The 22663-nt window shown below is 42.9% G+C and overlaps 1 protein-coding gene across 4 annotated transcripts in view; it reads left to right on the top strand.

Annotated features, from left to right (window-relative positions):
- Nucleotides 1-22663, top strand: part of TMCC2 (transmembrane and coiled-coil domain family 2) — a 101762-nt gene that overhangs the window by 43324 nt on the left and 35775 nt on the right. Inside the window, exon 1 of one of the 4 annotated variants that reach the window (XM_083508885.1) lies at nt 15777-15966. The exons of 2 other annotated variants lie outside the window; for them this stretch is intronic. In XM_083508885.1, coding sequence (XP_083365011.1) covers nt 15826-15966 — 141 coding nt within the window. In that variant the 5' untranslated portion in view covers nt 15777-15825. One more of the 4 variants, XM_083508883.1, reaches the window with a different exon arrangement.

Raw genomic sequence — 22663 nt, 5'->3', positions numbered from 1 at the left:
TGAGAGTTTAAAGGTCAGGGCTTGCTTGCCATTAGAGTGATTGTAATATTCCTGTATTGTAGCACCCTGCTTGTGGTTAACGCTTAGCTGGAATGAAATATTCAACGCAGCAACAGAGAAATTAAAATAATAATTTATTTGTCAGACAAATAAATGAGAGGGACAGTGGTATATGGTTACCAAGCTCTGGCCTGGCCTCCTGCCATTATGGCCAGCACTTATATTTCCTTAATCCACCCCCCTTTGCTCCTCCTGTGGCTGCCTCTGTTCAATCAGCCTGCTTGAATTTCCTATTGGCTGATTGCTATAACCAATTTTAAGATACACCCATATCCTCCTGTCCTTATATGGAATACAAAGAGCTATATATTGTTACATCTATAAATGACAAATAAGTAGTAATATATCTTACATGTGTCTCAACAAGGAATCTTAATTACCAGCTCACCTCTTGCCTTCCTTGCCCTATTGCCTTCTAAAACAAATGGTTAATCTTAAATTTTTATCTTAAACATATGTCAAGGATCTTGAGTTTCACATCAACATTGAAAGATCTCCTTCATTTGAAGGTTTCTAAACAAATGTCTGACAACTAATATATCAGGATAGCTCGGATGGCGTCTCATTTCTGGCAGGGGGGCTAGGCTCATCTGCCCCCCTGGTCTCCTACAGCAATATGACTCTATGAAATAAGAATTTAACATTTCTTTCTTTCTAGATCCTTTGTATAATTACATTTAAGCAAATATATTTAGTACATAACATAGGTAGCCTTTTAAGAAGAATAAGCCTTCTCAAAGGAAAGGATGGACCAGTTTACAGCCTCAAAATAAAATAGGGAAAAAAGCCTCTTCCCCTGTTTACACTTCCCCCCCTTCTCCAGCCGGTGGCTTTCTTTTCCATGTGCTCTTGGCCTTTTGTCCTGTGGCTCAAGTTTAACGGTTTTATTTTACTATTTACCCATTCCTAATTATGTTGGGTCTATGTCAGCCTGTAATTCCAGCTTTTACGACTTTGAGAATTGTTTTCTGCTATAAATCAAAAGGGGGGGGGCCTTGTCTAGGAGGAAAACATTGCCAAGGCTCTCTGAACAGCTGGTCTGCCTGGCATGAAACTTTTGAAAGTCTAAGCCCATTTACCTGATCAAGATATAAGCCAATATATGCCTTGATTAAAAATGCAGTCTATATTCAGATGCCACATTCCCCCCTTTCAAGCTCAAGGACCTTGCTACCAAGCGTCCTGGATAGCTTGATCTGCATCATATTCCTGAGTTAAAGCTGTGTATAGGGCCATGATATGAGGTAGAGTTTCATTCGAAATCATCTTGCTAATTGTACTTCTAAAACATGAAATGATACATGGCACCATACATAAAATCATCACTACTACTGTCAAGAAAAACAAGCAAGACATGTGGCCAACACACGGATTGCCTCACCATTATCTGAAATGTTAAAGCAACAGGCATTCCCTGTCAAGTTCAAGACTCCACATAGGCCTCCCTGCTTGGCAAATACATAATCCATTCCCATTTTCAGCTGCAAAATGGTGGCTCTACTTTCATCCAGCTGTTATGCAATAAGTCTCAAACTCTGGGCCGTTACATTGGTTACAAGTTCCACTACTGCTTGCAATCGAATTATTCTGTTTAGATTATAAATAGGATCCCGTGCCCCTTGTATGAGCTCACCAGGATTCCAGGAGGCAGGATCATAATAGGCTATAATGCGCTCTGGTGGCCAATCATCAGTACCGCTCCAACTTTGGGTACTTCCTCCTGCTATATGAGAAATATCAGCGTTTCTTCGTGTTCGCTTGGCCAAATTAGTGGGCATAATCCACATTGGTGGTAATACCCATCCCAGGAAACAAGTCCCACTCCATTTGGAAGGGAGTTTCTTGTATGCCCATTCTCCACATATCCACCACAACCATCGGGTCTGAGGGTTTTGGTATGTGGAGTGCATAAGGCGAAATATCACAAGGGGTATAGAGTTCACAGTGCAGTATGTTTGATTGCCTTTCTCTGTCACAGTTATGTTCCATACCACTTTCCATGCATGAATAAAAGGAGGTGCACAGGGCAAGGTATTCCGAGTTCGATAGGTAGTACCGTTTGCCCAGGTATGACTATTCTTAATATAATCCCAAGTATAGTGACAATGAGAAGAGCCTATCATGGTAGAATCAGCTGCATCTGATGATTTATGTACACAGAATTCCCCTTGTACAGGTATAACTTGTAATGTTTAGTTGAGTTCCATCCGAGGAAATTCTGTACTTCTGCTTGGTGTGGCATTTCGCTTACCATACCAATGGCATCTAATGGTATCGGTAATAAGGGCATACCTCCCTCTGAATCATCTGGCCCAAGAGAGCAAACAAGGCAATTGGTCCTATTTGCAACATTGCCTACCATTTCAGCTAAACCTACCCACATATTGTGGTCATAGCGGAATCCATATTTAGCAAATTTGGTCAGATTCAAGGACCCTTCCCCTTCCCAAGGGATCAGGATTAATAATAAAATCATGTTGATGTCTAGCATATGCATTCCTTCCACAAAAGATTACCTTATTGTGATAGCATAAAAATATTAGCCCCTATATAATTCCCCCAGTGACAGAAATGGGGAACCACCAAGACCAAAACATATATCCCAAGGATCCCCAATGTGTAATATCTCTGATAATTGTTCCACAAGGGGGCAGTCAATCAATTGTATAAGAGAATCTTCCCTTTCACAGTCGCTGGTTCAGACGCTCCTCAAGCTTCAGGCGTGCGCAAGTCAGCCAGCTTCCAGGGTGTGGCTGCAGCAGGCCGGTCGTCTAATGTTGCCCGTGACCTAGCCCGTTCCCCGTAGGGCTAGATACAGGGGTTTTTGGAGAGAGTCAGTTTAAGAGGATTAGAGGGGTCACCTTTGCACGTCCAACTGCCTTCGGACTTCTTCAAACGGGAGTGATGAATCCAGGGGGGTCACCTCAGCTACCTTCACCGCTGTTGGAGTAGAGAGCAAGACGGTGTAAGGTTCACGCCACTTAGGTGCAAGTGGATCACGTTTCCACTCTTTCACCCATATGCTATGCCAGCCTGAAGCTGATGAATCGGCACGGCAATGCTGCACGGCGTGCGCTCGAGGGCCCACCTGTTAAGATAAAAAAAACAAACACGGGAGAGAGACAAAAACACGGGAGAGAGATTGCACTTGTCCCTGTGTCGCATGGTCTCCTATTTGTTGGAGGTCAGTTGGAATATCCTGAACAAAGGAGGGCGGCCTCCCATACAGGAGCTCAAAAGGTGACAACTTAAGTCTTTTTGTGGGTGTGCACCGAACACGAAACAGTGTTATGGGTAACACGTCTACCCTCCTGAGACTTTAGACATATTACTGGGCTTCTGGCATGCCCTGCAGATACCTTGCACAAGCGTCTGGCGGTAGGTAGTAAGCCTGGCCAGGTGAATTGCATTGTTTGGATCCCAATTAGGATCTTCCAAGGGAAAGTTGTCCTGGAGATGACGATCAATATTATAAATATTTCCCACTCTGGCCTGCTCACGCAAATATATCTGTGCCTTTTCAATTATGTCTCTCCTTTCCTCAGTGGTGAAGAGAGTATTCAGGAGCTGGCGACAATCTGTCTAAGTAGGACTATGAGTATTTACTATTGAAGTCACCAAGTCCATCATAGCCTGAGGTTTTTCTGCGGAAGATGGGGTGTTTTCCAATTCATCAGATCCGTAGTTGTGAATGGAATGTACTGGAGGATCGAAGTTCGAGGTGGCCGTGGTCTGGGTTGCCCATTAACCAGCACAGGCTCCTCAAGTGCATCAAATACTCTTCTAAGAGGGGCTACTACGTGATCTTTCTCTTCGCTTTGCTCTAGGGGCCTCAAATCATAGGGGATGGTATTTGTCCCAAGGCGTTCTTTTAGCAGCTTTATACGCCTGGCTGTATTGCTTGCTGACCGATCAAGGTCTCCCTGTAACTTCTGTAATAATTCTCTAGGACTTGGATGTACAGGGGTTTGGGGTGGGCAATTAGTTGTTCCACTAAAGGAGACTGTAGATGGAGTTCTACTGGGACTCACAGGTGGAATAACCACTTCTGCTTGGGCTTCATTATAGGACTCCAATGCCTCCTGAAGATATTTTTCTTAAAATTATTTAACATACATTCAAAAGGTGTACTTCCCCCCTTTGAACCCCCAACTCCCATTGTATGGCCCTGTGAAGTATCCACTCAGTCACTCACACACACACCTTACTGGGAAACGAAGTAGTACTCACTCCACACTTAGGTCAGCTACACATTGTACTTTCTCACACATGCAATGCGCCAGATACTTCACCACACACTACCTCCCATTCTTCCCTTTTCCCCCACCAGACCACCATCTGATATACCCAGCCACCTAGCGTACTCAGTTCCCCTTTACTGAGACGCAGAAGTTTGATCAGGACTTCTCTTCCTCCCAATTAATTGGAGGGCCAAAACCCCTTAGTGCACTTACCCTTAGCTGGTTCCCTGTTTATTTCTCTGGTCCCCCCCGGTCCGTCGCCGTCGGTGGGCAGGGTATCAGACAGACGAGACTGCTGCGTTCCCCTGGAAAAATTTTTCCCAGTGCGCGCTTGGGTAGGCAATCAGTTGTCTTCTCTCTTGTACCCCGCCCAGTGAGGCGAAGGGGCTGCGTTCCAGCAGACCACTTATCCGAGTCGCAGGCACCATAAAATGTAGCACCCTGCTTGTGGTTAACGCTTAGCTGGAATGAAATATTCAACGCAGCAACAGAGAAATTAAAATAATAATTTATTTGTCAGACAAATAAATGAGAGGGACAGTGGTATATGGTTACCAAGCTCTGGCCTGGCCTCCTGCCATTATGGCCAGCACTTATATTTCCTTAATCCACCCCCCTTTGCTCCTCCTGTGGCTGCCTCTGTTCAATCAGCCTGCTTGAATTTCCTATTGGCTGATTGCTATAACCAATTTTAAGATACACCCATATCCTCCTGTCCTTATATGGAATACAAAGAGCTATATATTGTTACATCTATAAATGACAAATAAGTAGTAATATATCTTACATGTGTCTCAACAAGGAATCTTAATTACCAGCTCACCTCTTGCCTTCCTTGCCCTATTGCCTTCTAAAACAAATGGTTAATCTTAAATTTTTATCTTAAACATATGTCAAGGATCTTGAGTTTCACATCAACATTGAAAGATCTCCTTCATTTGAAGGTTTCTAAACAAATGTCTGACAACTAATATATCAGGATAGCTCGGATGGCGTCTCATTTCTGGCAGGGGGGCTAGGCTCATCTGCCCCCCTGGTCTCCTACAGCAATATGACTCTATGAAATAAGAATTTAACATTTCTTTCTTTCTAGATCCTTTGTATAATTACATTTAAGCAAATATATTTAGTACATAACATAGGTAGCCTTTTAAGAAGAATAAGCCTTCTCAAAGGAAAGGATGGACCAGTTTACAGCCTCAAAATAAAATAGGGAAAAAAGCCTCTTCCCCTGTTTACACTTCCCCCCCTTCTCCAGCCGGTTGCTTTCTTTTCCATGTGCTCTTGGCCTTTTGTCCTGTGGCTCAAGTTTAACGGTTTTATTTTACTATTTACCCATTCCTAATTATGTTGGGTCTATGTCAGCCTGTAATTCCAGCTTTTACGACTTTGAGAATTGTTTTCTGCTATAAATCAAAAAGGGGGGGGCCTTGTCTAGGAGGAAAACATTGCCAAGGCTCTCTGAACAGCTGGTCTGCCTGGCATGAAACTTTTGAAAGTCTAAGCCCATTTACCTGATCAAGATATAAGCCAATATATGCCTTGATTAAAAATGCAGTCTATATTCAGATGCCACAGTATCACATACACTTATTTCCAGTTATTTAATCACTCTTCAGGGCCAAAGCAATGTATGGCGATAAATAAAATTGTAGAATTGCAGGTGGAATATGAAGTGCTGGGTGGATACAGTCAAGCAGACTAATGAAAGACACTGAATTAATCATGAAAATTCTCTTCCGGAAAGGCAATCATAAAAACACAAGTTTTCTTGAATACCAGAACTGAATGGGCCAAACTAATGCTAACTCGAATTCCACAAAAGAAGGGTGATATGAATCCCCTAGAAAAGGAATATAGCAAAACAGAAGTCCTAACATGGAAAAAATTAATCTGAGTTCACTAAACATTTGTGTTTTAAATAGTGCTAGTTAATCTTAATTGAGTTTACGTGTGGTTTTAACAAGATTAATTTAGGTGCATGCAGATAAGCCTTTGTCTAGTCAACAGGTTTGTACTGCCACTCTTCATGATCTGCCAGAAACTGACGTGACACTAAAGGGTGCTTGGACCAATTATTGTTCCCTCCAAAGCCAGAGTCTAATTCCTCCCATTGTGACAGTGCCAAATTGTGTGCATTAACCAAAAGCGTTGGTAAGAAAGCTTAAATGAACACAACCACCGCACAATGAATAATTAAGCATGCCACAGGAAAGAAAGTTTAGGGTTTTGTTGCTGAGGGGCCTTCTTAGAGCAATGGAAAAACAACAACAACACCAGAGTTTGTTCTGAAAAGACAGTAACTCTAACCTGTACTGTGTCATATATTTTTTCCATGTCCCGTGAAACAAAAGCCGCCTTCTTTGTTCAGTGATTCCTATTATGTATGTTTTTGTGTGTTCGCACACATGCATGGATGAATGGGCTCATGTGAGAACCACGTGTGTGTACAAATGGAGGTTATGTCCTGACATCTCAGTGACTCTAGTGCCATTCCAACTCCAGCAGCAGTGTGGCCTAATTAATGCTGTAAAAACCATACATACATATGCATGCTCATGCATTCTTGCACATGTGCTTGTATATGCACACTATGTGTTTTAACAATACATCAAATGTCCAAACCTATGAACCAAAGAGCATTCTAAAACATACACACCCATGTACCGAATAACAGTTTGAATGGTTCTGATTAGTCTCTGGATGCCGTAAAGAAATGGCTGTGTTATTCCTCTACCCCTCCTCTGTGTTGCACTTGAAGGACTATGCTTCCCATTCTCTGTGCAGCATGCAGTGATCTTGGCTGACCTAGCCACCCGTGAAGAGGTTGCAACAGTAAAGGTATCTGACTTTACCTATTTCTCTTTCCCTGAGAGGGATTTCTTACATTTGCCTCTTACGGCTTTCATCCACCTGCTGGCACTTCAACTTAAGCCTCCAGAACAAATGGCCTCTTAGGGACATGGGGCATAATTTCTAGGAGGGGTCATTTGCCGGTGTGCTTTTAGGGCGTGAAAGTCAAAGCTGTTCACAAAACGTTGGGAGCTTGCATTTAGCACTAAGCGTTTATGTCTTGTGAAATAAGTTTGTTAATTTCATGCAAGCCTATTAATAAATGCAGGAGGAGCACAAATCAGGAAGTGATCAAGGAAAATCATCACACATATATTAATCCAGACACTGATGAAGTTACCATGGGATTGCAGAGCTGGAGGGCAGCATGTTCTCGCCTCTGCTATTGGCCAAGTGCCCAAAGGCCAGGAGGGTGGAGGGTCCTGCTCCTCCTGCCCTGCCTCTCAGGAACCACATTGTGGCAAAGGGGAGACCAACTTTGGCCCCATCCATCAGCCACAAAAGGAGCAGCTGCAGCAAGCTTGCTTCCCACCTCATTACCCCGGAACTGTAGAATCAAAGGGAAAAGGAAACCTTGGCCCCATCCATCAGCCAAAGGAACACGAGTCATTAGCTGCTATTCAAGCAAGAACAGCAACAAGGTAAGATCAGCCCTGCCCAAAATGGATATAAATTTGAATTGCTTAGGATTTTGTTTTGGCCTGAAAGGACTGCTCTCCTTCATCTACATTGTTTCTCCACTCCTTTTGTCTTTTTCTCTTGGCATCACCCCCCTTTTTTCCTGTATTGATGTGATCCACTTTCTGAGACAATAATTCTCCCAAAAGCAGACTCAAAACATAATAAACAGCTCTAGCTCTTTTGCAAATGCAATCCAGTTTAATTATAACGGCTTCAACTCCAGGAACCTGGGTCTTGTCATGTTATGACAGCACCAAGTCTCCTTCGTTAGCAGCAAATGTTTGGAAAAGCACAGCCAACATGATCAAGGGGATGGATCATCTATAAGGAAAGACTGCAACATTTGGGGCATGTGTATTTAGAGAAAAGGTGAGTGAGAGGGGCCATGATAGAGAGGCATAAACTTATAGAAGGAGTGGAAGAAGCAGCTAGAGAAAAGTTTTTTCTCCCTCTCACATAATAGAATTTGGGGAAAATGCAAAGGAAGCAGAATGTTGGAAGATGCAAGACAGAGAATAAAAAGAACTTACGCAAACAGTGCATAGCTAAATCCCAGAATTTGCTTCTACAAAAGGTAGTTGTGGCCATCAACTTGGATGGCTGTAAAAGAGAACTAGACAAATTCATGGAGGACCATGCTATCAATGACTTCTTTTCACAGTGAGTATGCATGGGTTCCACTGGAGCTGGTAATGGGAGTTGTGGCTTTAGTATAGGGAAAGCATGTATGAGTCAAAGGAGGAATATTCCAAGGGTGTCTTGTTTTCAAGCTCACAAACTGATCCAGAGAGCCTAGCTCTGGATAGTTTTGTTATGTTCAGAGACAAGGAGATTTCCTTTTGCTTTTTAAGGCAAGGAGGACAGAGCTATTCCATTTTGTCCTGTTTTGCTTGGGCAGAATGCCACAGCAGCTGCAGCAGTGATGGTCACTGCTATAAGATGGAATGGGACAGAGCAGTAGTTGTGTAGACCTATCCACAGAGTAGATGGAATCATATCATTTTGTTGGCCCATGTTTTGGGCTCATTGCATCCTGTTGCCTCAGAACTTTGAGCAGTAAAGGAGGAATCTTTATTTGCAACATGACCCATTGTGTTTTGGAAACGTTTTTTAATAACTACAAGCTTTCCAGTGGGCACTGGGTAATAATAATAATATTTGATTTTGCACTTGTATACATGTGAAATTATTGTTTGACCATTCCTTGATCTTTACATGTTTCCTTGTGGTTGGCCTTCAGGGGCTTTGCTCATTTCTACCAGTTGTTATTACTGGTAGTGCATATGTGGTGGGTGAGTCCCATATTAGTTAATTTTTGAAATAATACTGTTAATAATAGTATGTATGTTGAAAGCCCAAAGTATTGCTTGGCACTGTTGCTTTAACGACATTTTCCTTTCATGGATTCTAGTCTCCCTGTTCTCCCTGTGGGAATTTTTTGGAACCTTCCCAACACCTGTCCCAGTTGGGCTAAGTTCTGTTGTGTTTGAGACTGTAGCTAATTGAAGCCAAATTTGTGACAATCTGAAACCAGCTGCTGTCCATTTAATTAAATCTCTGGTGTCTGTTATCTGGACAATGGGAATAGCCAGTGCATTTTCTTAGCCTTGCAAGTAGGTCATGAGAAGCTTTGATCTTATGGCTGTGGACAGGCAGTGTCTTTTCCTGATTTGTAGCTTTTTGCAGTGTTACCAAAATAATAGCTACTGGCACAAAGGTGAATGTCGAGGAGACGCTGTCTGAGATTGTAGGTCTGCTGTGAGTGGAACCCGTATCACGTTAGAACTTCAAATCAGTCTAAAGTTGATAGCTTTTGGTTAGGAGAAATCCCCTACAATCAAGAACTTTTCAGTATAATTAAAATGGTTTGGTGCTTTCAGACAATTGAAAACCAGTGATGACACAGCATTTTTTAAAGCAACAACTTTGCTTGTTATACTTAAGAATACACACACACACAACTTGACTTCATTTATTTTAAAGCCCTTCATAATTGTCCTGCTTTGGACCGAGTAAGTAAAATCACTTACCAGTGCAATAAAGGAAACTGGTGCTTCACGGTAGGATTATTTCCTTATGGCATTAATCACCTGCCTTGGCCTGCTTTCTGGAACCGATTCACTCACATTTTAATGAATGGTTCCAGTGCCTCATTATTACAGCCTTCATTCAGGTCAAGAGATCAGTAGAAGGGGCTCAAGCGAAGGGTCCATGGAGAATTTCCAGAAGGTGTGCTGGGACCCGTCAGTGGGTCTGGGGACATTTCAGATGAGCTGCGAGGCTACCAACAATGGGTAAGGGGATCCAGATGATCCCCTTGCACTCATTAAAAGAAGGTGTGACAGGGTGTGTGTGCTGTGAAGCACTCCAGTTGGAGAACAGCCTTTACCAAAGGTGTTGTGGACTTTGAAGAAGTTTGAAGTCAGGACGAAAGGGAGAAACATGCTAAGAAGAAAGCACGTTTGGCAAACCCTCACCATGGTCAACTCTTGCCTGGAAACCTATGTTCCCAGAACTGGTCTCCACAGTCACCTATGGACACACTTTAAGACCGTGTTCATGGAAGACAATCTTACTTGGCTCTGAGTAATCACCAAATAAGAAGGGTAGGCCTGCCCCTGCTGCTGACACACATATGGTCATGCCTCTTCCTCACTTAGTATGCTTGAAAAAGTGTTGTGTACACTTATCGACATACACATGTAAAGCTCAACCATCAAGGGAGATCCTGAGTGACCCAGGATCTCCCCTTGGATGGTAGAGCCTCCACTTACATAGGGCACCTTCTTATTCTCATACATAGTAAATGCACAACTAGGAGGGTGTGTGGTTTCTGAGCAAGTCAATAGCTGGGCATGGAGGGGCAGGAACAGCCTTATAGCCATGTGACACACACATTCTGGCATTCTTTGAGCACATGGGGTAGGGGTTTCTCAGTCCCCCTACCAACAGTGCAGCAGCAGGGGCTAATGGCTGAGAAAGTTCTGGCTTAAGGGACAGGACTGACAAGTGAGTTCTGAACAAAGTCATAATTTAATTGGTGGACAGTGCTCAAAAAACAGGAGCAGCAAAACTCAGCCCCTTTATATTTTGTGATAGCTTCCTTAGCTACTCCTTTATTGAAGGGAAGGAGGGTATGATCTGGGTAAAATTAGGAGGAGGCAGGGTGTGTCTTGGGGGTTTTATCAAGAATCGTCCTGCCTTTCTCCAACTTTACTTTCAAGACTTGATTGTCCCACATTGTTAAAGTTTGAGGACCTTCAAAATACACAGGCATAACAGAGCAGTATAAAGCTCCTGTCTAATTCTGTAGAGTGGCACATGAGAGACTTTGCCTAACTACTTACTGCATTTAGAGAAAAATCTAACAAAATGTATGTGGCAACATAATCTTTATTTTAATTATTGAATTTATATACTGCCCTATACCCAAGATATCTTAGGGCAGATCACAGAATAAAATATTGGTGGAGTAAGGACCTTGGTGGCAATAAATAGCACTTATGTGCAGCCTGTTTGAAAGTTAAAACATTGTGGGAGAATGTTTTTTAAAGTTGTGTCAGATGCTGTAAGGATATATTCTTCCAACATCTCCATGAGGAGCGAATGCGTGGAGAGGGGAGTTGTTCATGTGCTCAGTTGAATGTCGGCAAGGACTCCTTTTTAATTTAAGTGCATACACACGAATGGTGCTTCCAGATGGGGGCTTAATATTGTAACTGGTCAATGAGATGGCAAACAAGTTGTTGGCAACATTAAGAAACAAAAACAAACTTCTAGTCAATTTCTGCAAGAAAAGAAAAAATATAGATTAAACAGGCATTAAATTGAGGGGGACTGGCTAGGACTGATGGAAGTTGTAGCCCAAAGCTTCTGAAGAGCACCAGGTGATGGTTTGTTTAAATGCATACCTTTAGTTAAGTTCTATGATGAAAAAGAATCAGGTAGTCTATTTCTAGATAAATGGATTTATGATTTACTAACATTTTAGCTACAAACACAATGTCAATCCATATATTTTTGTCCTTTCTTTGTGAAGGTCTGTAGGGACTCGTATGTGCTGAATATTTGTAAAATAGTAAGAACACACCAGATAAAACCTAGTGATAACAGAACAGAAAAGAAATTGGGAGTTCATTGCATAATATCTTAAGCATAAGAGCTAGATTATTTATCTCATATAATTGCTCTGCATCAGCAAGAGCTTGTCATTGCTATTGATACGTGCAATTACCGTAAGTCTCTGCTGTCTGCCATGTCAAACACAGTTTTGACTCACCATCTCCACTCCAAGGCCACTCTATCCCAAGGCGCCCCAGACGACTCCATTCTTCTGCTCGAGTTCTGCTAATCCAGATCTCCCTCTGCTGGCAGCAAAATAAAATGATACAAAGTTAGAATTTCACAAAAATCATGCTGGGTAGGAGACATTCGGGAATCAGGTGATTGATTGGACTGCTGAGTAAATCAACCCAGTATTTAATTATTTCAGGAACTGCTTCAAGGCATATTATTCTTTTTATGTCCCTTGGAATAACAGGGTGAGATTAAGAAATCTGGAAGCTCTCATTGTGGAATTTATTCCAGTGGATTTACAAACCTCTCAGATGGAATACAGTGGTACCTCGGGTTACGTACGCTTCAGGTTACAAACCCCGCTAACCCAGAAATAGAAACTTTGCTTCAGGATGAGAACAGAAATCGTGCTCCGGCGGTGCGGCAGCAGCAGGAGGCCCCATTAGCTAAAGTGGTGCTTCAGGTTAAGAGCAGTTTCAGGTTAAGAACAGACCTCTGGAATGAATTAAGTACTTAACCCAAGGTACCACCGTATACACAGGAAAACACACTTAACTTCAGACTAGGATAACCAGGGAAAAGGAAAATAGAGTCTGTGTATTATTTCAGAAATTGTGTTACAGTGGTACCTCGGGTTAAGTACTTAATTTGTTCCGGAGGTCTGTTCTTAACCTGAAACTGTTCTTAACCTGAAGCACCACTTTAGCTAATGGGGCCTCCCGCTGCCGCTGTGCCGCTGGAGCACAATTTCTGTTCTTATCCTGAAGCAAAGGTCTTAACCTGAAGCACTATTTCTGGGTTAGTGGAGTCTGTAACCTGAAGCGTATGTAACCTGAGGTACCACTGTATTTAAGAAATTTGTGTGAGTTAGGCAGATTTGCCTTTAGATTCAAACCAAATTGAATCTTCCACCTTCCCTAAAATACTCCTATTAAAGTGTGTATATCATGGCAGCCTAATGTTACCACCACACAAGGAGTTTCCTATACAGTATAATGTTGCTGCAGCAAGAGCCTGATTTGGGGCTGAGGCCCTTCATGTGATAGTATGAATATATCAGTGGCGAAAGGGAGGGGAGGGTGGGCACTGATCCTCAAGGCCCCCTTCCCCCATCATCCAGAATGATCAAACCTGCCAGAAGAACAAACAACCCTTGAGGCGCCTTAAAACCTACAGTGGCACCTCGGTTTACAAACTTAATCCGTTCCGGAAGTCCGTTCTTAAACCGGAACCGTTCTTAAACCGAGGCGTGCTTTCCCTAATGAGGCCTCCTGTTGCCAGTGCCCTTCCACCACTTGGCTTCCATTCTTAGACCGAGGTAAAGTTCGCAAACTGGGACACTACTCCTAGTTTTGCGGAGTTCGTAAACCGAATCATTCATAAACAGAGCTGTTCTTAAACCGAGGGACCACTGTAATCGACTTAGTGGATCACAGCGTACTTCATCAGATGCATAAAGTACAGTTTATGAACTTAATCCATTCCAGAAGTCCGTTCTTAAACCGAAACCATTCTTAAACCGAAGCACGCTTTCCCTAATGAGGCCTCCTGCCCCCAGTGCCCTGCTGGTGGAAAAGGAGGGAATGTAGAGGTGTGTGTTCAGAGGGAAAGGAAATGCAAAACAAGAACCAGGCCCAAATGGATATGCCATAAAATTGTAAAGTTGGAAGGGATTACGAGGGTCATCTAGTCCAATCCTCTGCAATGCAGGAATCATTTGCCCAGTCTGGGGTTTTAAGGTGCCACATGGCTCTTTGTTGTTTTGTGGCAACAGACTTAACACAGCTACTCTTCTGATATCTGCCATATTCTCCTGATTGCTACCCCTTTTTTGCCTTATTTTTTTTACCCTGGACTAAGCACATCCAGGACCACAGCTTTCAGGCTGCTTGGCGTGAAATTCACTGCAAGTGGTATAGCCCTTTCCCTTACCCCATTCAGAGCTTTGCAAGTTTATTTCTCCCCAGCTAGGAAGTGTGAAAAGAGCTGCCAGTCCATATTTCCACTGAAACTTGACAAAGTCTGTTAGCTTTTAGAGTTCCCTAGCCTGCAATCCTGCACATACTTTTGAATATGTCTATTTCACAGAGTGAGATTTAGTTCTGAGTAAATATGGAGGGATTGTGTTGCATGTATAATATGACTGCCAGATCTTGCCATCTGACATGTATGCTGCTAATTACTGCAGATTAAGCTTCCTGTTTCAATTTGAGTTCAAGATGGGGTTAGTTGAGATGAGAGATTCCATGACTACTAGCATGACTGTTATTACCACAAGTACTGTTTATTTGGGGGAAAGCCAGCATAAGTAAGGAAAAGGCTTGTATCTGTAGAGATGCATAGGAGAAAGGGACAGGTTTGATAGCAAGGTAGTGAGAATGAACAGGGTTAAGTAGTATTAGACAGAATCATAGAGTTGGAAAATGCCCTGAGGATCATTTCGTCCACCCCTCTGCAGTGCAGGAATATTCAGCTGTCCCATACGGGGATCGAACCTGCAAAAGTGCAGTGATGATCCAGAATTCGAGAAATATTGGGTGGGGGGGAGAGAGGAAAAAAGAGAGAGCATTGAATAAAAGTATTTATTTATTTCATAAAAATTATATCATGGAATTATAGAACTGAACAGTTGGAAGGGACCCCAAGGGTCATCTAGTCCAACCCCTTCAATGCAGGAATCTCAACTAAAGCATCCATGACAGGTGGCCATCCTATCTCTCCTTAAAAACCTCCACTGAAGGAGTGTCTACCACCTTCCGAGAGAGTCCGTTCCACTTGATTTTAAGAAAAGAAAAAGCTCGATTCTAAGGAAAAACTTCATCCCCAGTTAGCTCTCTCTGTTGTTTATAACATATAAAAAAATAAGTAGCTGAGTCAATCCGTAATCCCCCCCCCTAACCACAGTAAGAACTTGAAAGCTTGTTCCCTATTTTGCAACATTTTATTTGGTCTAAAAAAAGACATTAAATGCCCTACTATAATATATTTGTTGTTTGTTAGCCATGTATCTCCCCGTTATTTATTATAAATCATTTATGTTGTATGTTGGGGCAGAGACCGATCTTTTTTGCTTATGCAAAACACCTTGTGCATTGATGACACTATATAAATACTAACATGGGTTATTATTTTCACAGCAACATTGATTTTATTTAAGAAACATTATGTCCAGCTTTTTTCAGCACAATAGTTTTCAGTGTAGATTTTCCACTGTATTGAAATCAACTACAATTTTATTATGGGATCTGCCATTTGAGATTTAGCGCGCAATTAGTATTTCATTATTTAATTAGCATGGGTGTTTAATTAATTAGCATTAGTATTTAATTAAGGATACATTGCTATTACCACTTCCACAAACGATGTGCAAGCAGGATGTGGAGCATGGGATTAACCTGCAGTAGCTCAGATCACGAGTCTGTGAAATCAGATATCTTGTATCTCAGAGTGCCTGATACCTACACTTGGACAATAAGGCACAAATCCTGTGTTGATTCATTTCTTCCTTTGAACGTTCTTGCACATAGGGTGGGTTTCATGCTTGCACGATAATGCACACTGCCAAGGAGGAGGAGGAGGAGGAGGAGGAGGAGCAGGAAGATGCGAGTTTCAGCATCAGCTGTCTTGCTGATGAGGCTGTTTTCTTTGTAGTGAGAGAAGGTAGCACAGCATTTCTGTCTGAAGCCAGCTGGTGATGCTGCAGCCTTGCAAGAAGGATTTGCATGGTGGTGGGGAATACAGATTTCCCATCCGCGCACCAAACCACTGCTGGGTGACTGAAGCATCTGCCTCGCCTGGAGAGGGTGATGGTGCTGTGCAGACCCCAGCAATGGAGGTAGGAGTGCTCCAAGGGGGGCATTTTCATTATCTCACTAATCTCCCCTTTGGTGACCTGCCAGACTTCCCTGGAAGAGAGTGAGACAGAAGGGGATTACCGAGACTGGAATCACCCATCTCGCTGAGCAGCCGCAGGGGGAGGTGGGAGGGATGGGAATGATTGGTGTTCCACCCGCAGGCCTTAATCCCCACTGGCTGTCGCTCAAGCAGGATGGTTTGCAGGCGCTGTCGGATTAAAGCAGAATGGAAGGGTTCTGTAGGGTTGAAGCCTTCCTGCATGGCTGAAGTAATATTTTACCTTCCAACCCTCCACCTTGCCAAGAAGGGCTGCTGCACGCTGGGACCCCAAGCAGGATTTGTACATGGTGCCACAGGAGAGAGGGGCAGAAGGTCGCCTGGGATTGTACCCCCTGCCTGATTCCACGAGATGGTTCATACCCAGGTGAGCGTTCAGTCTGGACATCCAACCCGGACTTCCTCCCCCAAGTTGGAGGCTTTGAAGTGCATTGTTCTACCTTTGGAATGTGAATGACGGGAGAGAGGGGAGGGGTGCCTGATAGGCAACAATGGAGCAGGCTGTTGAAAGATGGAACAAAGAGGTAACTGATCACTCTCAGTTTGAAATTCAATAGCATAAGGATACATTGGTTGAAATCCAGGGTCGGAGGCTTGCAGCATCAACAGTGGAAGACGCTTGTTGCAGCATTAATTTTTTTCCCGTTTTTAACAGAAACAATTCAGTGTGAATCCAATGTCACTTCTAAAGCACAATGCGCCCCCAGCCGTGTTTGCCAGCAAATACAGAGCTCTAGAGGTGGTGGGACAGTTGAAATGGAGGCAGATTGGCCTCTTGCTGTGATTTTTGCAACCCAGCGAGAGAGAGAGTGGGAAGTGTGTGTTTTGGGTATGTGCTGGGAGTGTAGGATGGTTGCACCTGTGATGAAGCAGGCTGACTGTACTCTCATGCGGGTGGAGGAGGCAGAGCAGCTGTGCTGATCTATTTACAGTATTTGCCTGGCTCCAGCGGGAGATCTGTGCCTTCATGTCCTAGATAAAAACCTTTCTTTTGCTCCTGCTCAAACAGATATGGCACACTGGAAACCTTCTAATGTAAAGTGCTCTGTGCTACAGCGTTCCAGGAACCTCTTGAATCCATTGATGAGAGTTTTACGACGATTCTGATAAATAGGGCAATATCTGTACAAATATAATTGCTGTGCTGTGCCAGAACAAAGATCTCCCTAGCATAGCATTCTGTCCCTGACTAGAGCCACTCATATGGCCAAAGGAAGCTTGCAAGCAGAGCAAGTCTGCAGTAGCTATCCTTATTCTTTGTTCCTAGCATTGTGTAATTATCAGCAAACTGCCTCTGAATGTGGAGGCTCCATTGCTAGCTATTATGTCTTTCAGCCACTGATGTCCCTGTCCTCCATCTAATCTGATTATTGATTGCTGGTGGGTGGACAATGTATTTTTTTATTGCTTTGGGTTATTTTATAGTATCTTTGCATTTTTACAATGTAAGTCACTTTGAGACTCTCTTTTTTCATAGGAACATAGGAAGCAGTCTTATATTAAGTCAGACTTTTGGTCCATCTGTCCCAGTATTGTCTGCAATGAGTGGCAGTGGCTTCTCCAGAGTTTCAGACCAGAGTCTCTCCCAACCTTAACTGGAAATGACAGGGATTGAACCTGGGACTTTCTGCATGCAACTCAGATGCTCTACCTGAGCTGTGGCCCTTTCCCTTCTATAAAAAAGCAGTTAATAAATGGAATAAATCATCATCATAGTCAATCCACTTCACTAATGCTCATCTCAGCAATCTCGGTAAATGATTTCCACAGTATGATATGGTATGATGAGTAATGATAAATTAATTGTGATATTTCTGTCCCTCCCCGAATCCGGATTTAGACTAGTGACATTCTCTGTGTGGCCTGGGTACTGCAATAGCTTTGCTGGTTCTTTAAGTTTATTCCAATTTCTTCTTTTAGTAGCAGAAGACATGCAGTCAGAACTTGGCCAACATATTTCTAAAACAAACATGTGCACACAAATCACTGTGTAATTAGGATTTGGGGGGTACAGTCCCCCCAACAAATCCAAACTAAAAAACTAAAAGTTTCATCTTTGGCTGTTGTAGCCATGTTGATCAGACAAACACAGGAATGTGCCTTTATGTTGTGTCAGATCCATCTAGCTCACTGTTGTCCACCCTGGACAGAGCCCATCTATATATACTAGTAACAGTAAGAGCTCCCCATAACCTGTTTGAAGATCTCCCATTCCCACAGCTTTGTTTGTTTGTTTGTTTGGTTATTGCATTTCTATACTGCCTTTCCTTCTTAGGAGCTTAGGACAAGGCGCTTGAGGTGTTCTTTGATCCAACATTGACAGCTGAGACCCAAATGGCCTCAGTGACCTCAAGCACCTTTTACCAGTTTCTGCTAGTTTGTCAGCTGCGGCCTTTCCTGCATAGGGATAGCCTGGCTACAGTGACCCTCCAGATCTAATAACCTCCAGGTTGGATTGCAATAAGTGCATGATGGGTATCTTGAAAATGGTTCAGAAGCTCCAGTCTGGCTGCTAAAATTCTGGCTGGTTTACCCAGGAGATGTATTAATGTCAGTTCATAACAAACTACAGTACGTTGGCTTCCAGTTCACTACTGAGTGCAATTCTGGTGTTTATCTTCAAAGGGCTTGGGCTCCAAATATCTGAGGGAGAGCACCTCCTCAATATCTGCTCGCCTGTGCATTAAGATACCGTATTTTTCGCTCTATAAGACGCACCAGACCACAAGACGCACCTAGTTTTTGGAGGAGGAAAACAAGAAAAAATATATTCTGAATCTCAGAAGCCAGAACAGCAAGAGGGATCACTCCACAGTGAAAGCAGCAATCCCTCTTGCTGTTCTGGCTTCTGGGATAGCTGCGCAGCCTGCATTCGCTCCATAAGACGCACACACATTTCCCCTTACTTTTTAGGAGGGAAAAAGTGAGTCTTATAGAGCAAAAAATACGGTAATTAAAAGAGACCCTTCTCCATGTTTCCTATTTAGGAGAAGCACATTACAAATGCATAATAGAGAGGACTTCTCTGTGGTGGCACCACCACTATGGGCTTGTCCTCCCAAGAGAGGGGGTGCCAACATTTGTTTTTGTTTTTTGACACCAGGTTAACACCTTGTTTGTTTGTTTGTTTTGCCAGGCATTTTAGATTATGGTGTTTCAAACTGGTTGAATGTTTGTATTCCTCTGAATTGTATTGCGTTGTTTATTACGTATATTTTATTCTGCATTTTCAAGTCTCCTTGTATATCATGGTGCGATTAATTTTTGGTTATAGGGTGGCTTTATTTTTATTTTTTTAAAATTAAATACATATATGTAAATAAATTCATGCAGTTACTCAAGTTTATCATCAAAGCAACCATTAGGGGTAGGCTAATTTTAGAACCATCATGGATCTGAATGCATTCTTCCTAGTTTGGATCTAGTACTTTACCCATTGCACACACATGGGCTGTACACACCACATGCAGTCTCTAGAGACTCTGGATTTAGATCAGCTGTAGATTATCCAGATTCCATAGGTTCAATTAAGGATTGTTGCTATAATGCCCATTGTTTGTGTTTCTTCATAAGAGCTGGTAGTCAAAGATCCCTTCTGGCATATTTTTGCTCTGGTACATGAGATGTACCGGGAAAACTGCTGTTCTGCCAAATATTGTGGTGTAGCTGGTTGCATTTACACTTCCTGCATCATGCCTTTTTCCTGATTCTGTGTGAGACTGAGATTGATTCCTGGCTAGCAACAGATAGTTCATATTTCATAAGCTGTTCACTGAATTTGTTCTTTCAGTAAAGGTCTGTAGTGGTGTTACCTCTATAAAAGGTTCTACACATCTTGAGTAGCTATGGACCGATGATTACTCTTTCGGAATGGAGAAGGTCGGTGACCAGCAATTGCACTTTCAGAGTGCTGTGTTACCCAGAGGGAAGCTTCTGGATCTGAGAAGGAAGCCTGCTTTAGTTCATTATGACCAGGAAGCAACAGTAGACAGAAGGATCTGAGGCTTGTCAGTTTGAAAGTCACAGATACTCCTTCGGCAGGGGGAGCATTGGAATTAGGTTTGTGACATCCTTCCATTTAGCTGTCACACAGACACACCACCCTAACATTATGTTCAAAGTTCATGCTCTAAAACAATGGCTCTTTTAAAAATGTAATCTTGTAGGATGTCACTTAATTGCTAGAAAAGGTATAATCTTCCCTCTGCTTCTGCTTAGTGTGAGGGTTGGGCTCAAAGATAGAGCTCCATTGTCAACCCACCCTAGGCCCTCAGTAGCAAGTGCCTGGTATTGTGTGCTTTGAAACTGCAGTATAGAAGCCACTGCTTTTGGTTTGGTGATATGAATCTAACTCTGCAATTGTCATGTACACACTGCAGGGTGGGGAAGAGCAGAGCTCTCTGGGTTTAGAAGGTCCAAACTTGATGACATGTGGAATAAGTCAATGCATTTCATGTTATCTGATTTGTTAAATAAAATGTTATTATTTAATAACAACAACAACAACAACAACACAGAGGGGATGAGGGTTGGCACTGTAGTTTGCTGAAGGAGAGATTTAATTGTTGATGTCAATGGCTTCTTCCCCACCATGGCAAAGAGTGGGAGGGGGGCAGCTTTAATTGCAACTGTGGCACAGGAAGAAAGGGTTAAACTCTACCTCCCTGTTCATGATGGTCCCTATCCTGATCCCCCCCCAAAAAAAAACCACATACACAAATGCTCAATGCATTCAGACATTTAATGTGTCATCTAGCTGGGTCATTCTGAAATGCTTGAGTTTGTTTTCAGAATTAACCCTGGCTCTCTCGGCCACAGTGCAAAGATGCTCTAGCAAACATGACAGCAGCAGCTGTGCCCTGCCTGCTCCCTTTCCTTAAAGCATTGTCATCGTGCTTTAGACATTCCAGGGCCTCAGTCAGAGAATTGCTTGAAGCCTGCGTGGCTTGATGGTAACGGGCCAGATTTAAAACTCTACAGCTGGGTGGGTGTATGTCATCTAAGTTACCTCATAGGGAAGAAAAGCTGGCCTGATTTTGTGTGTGGCTTTCTTTCCACCATGCTTCACAAAGGCACGCTGTGATTGCCACATACATGTCTCCTGTCATCCAGCAATGAAATACAATCGCATCGCCTCTAGGGTGAAGCATGCTGTTTTATTTTGGTCAGAGAAAGCAGGAGAGTGTATGATCATGTTGCACTCTTTTGTTCGTGCCAACCAAGTCTATTTACGAAGTCCTGTATAAGGAAAGTGGGATAGAAATCATATATATATATATATATGCTTTCGTAGATTTTCACGGGTACAGGAATGCAGGTTTTGGTGTCTTCGGGTGTCTTCCCGTGTAAGAGTTGGGGTGTCTAGGCGACGTTTTGACGAGGTCTCACTCGTCATCTTCAGGCTGGTGCTTTCGGCTTCTTGTTACTGGAACAGAGCAGGATCTCAGTGTTTGAGAACAGTATTTATAGGAACTCAAACACTGAGATCCTGCTCTGTTCCAGTAACAAGAAGCCGAAAGCACCAGCCTGAAGATGACGAGTGAGACCTCGTCGAAACGTCGCCTAGACACCCCAACTCTTACACGGGAAGACACCCGAAGACACCAAAACCTGCATATATATATATATATATATATATATATATATATATATATATATATATATGCATAAATAAATAAATAAATAAGACGGTGGCTGTTCCTTCTACTTCCTCTGTTATTTGCTTTGCCTATAGCCGTCATTTACCCTTACTATGTTTATGTAGCCTCAGCTAGAACTGAAACATTAAAAGTCATGTTCTGTGTCTCCCCCGCCACCTGAGTTCTTGTACAAGTTGGCCATAGAACTCCTGGCTTCTTTGGGTTCCGTGGAGCACAAGGCATTTGGCTGCCCATCTGCTAAGCATTTTCTCAGACTTTCCATTTCGCTCAAAACTTCCCTATCTGTGACAGTGTCTTGAAATAGATGTCCTTTTAATCCAGCCTTGCTCAAGCTGATACCTTCCAGACATTTAGGACTGCGGTTGTTATGCTCCCTGGCCATAGGCCATGCAGGCCAAAGGTGATGGGAGCTGGAATCCAAAACATCTGGAGGACACCAACTTGGGGATGGCTATTTTAATCGTAATACTTAGATATCAGAAACTCTAGGAAGTAGAACTATTCCTTTGCCTCTATGGTTTCACTCCAAATTTGGTGCCTCATTAAGATGGACATGTTACTGATTCCTAGTTTTCCATAGTGCCATATATTGAATTATGGTCTATTCCTTATAGTGATTGATGTGGAAATCTGAGGTAGTGGTGGTTGATGGTGTGTATATCTATATTGTTGCACGCCACCCCAGTCTCCAAGCGGTGCGAGATTCCAGGGGTTCCAGAACCCAGGGTTCGTGTTTCTTTTGGAATGATGCACAGCAGAGACTGTGGTGTCTCTTTATGAAATATGGTTTATTTACAGATATATTCAACCTGAGGCTACGGTGGAGGGGTTCACAGCATCAACACCCAAAGAGGATCTTGCTTTTCCTGTAGGCCATAGCCTTGGATTCCAGGCATGGCTCTGTCTCCCAGCTGCCCAGCCTGCAGCCTTCCCACTTCCACCTTTTAGATCACATAAGTC

Source organism: Podarcis liolepis (assembly GCF_965112155.1).
Source record: "Podarcis liolepis genome assembly, chromosome: 6".
Lineage (NCBI taxonomy): Eukaryota > Metazoa > Chordata > Lepidosauria > Squamata > Lacertidae > Podarcis > Podarcis liolepis.
Note: the sequence above shows the minus strand (reverse complement) of the source record. Positions and strands in the feature narration are given on the sequence as shown.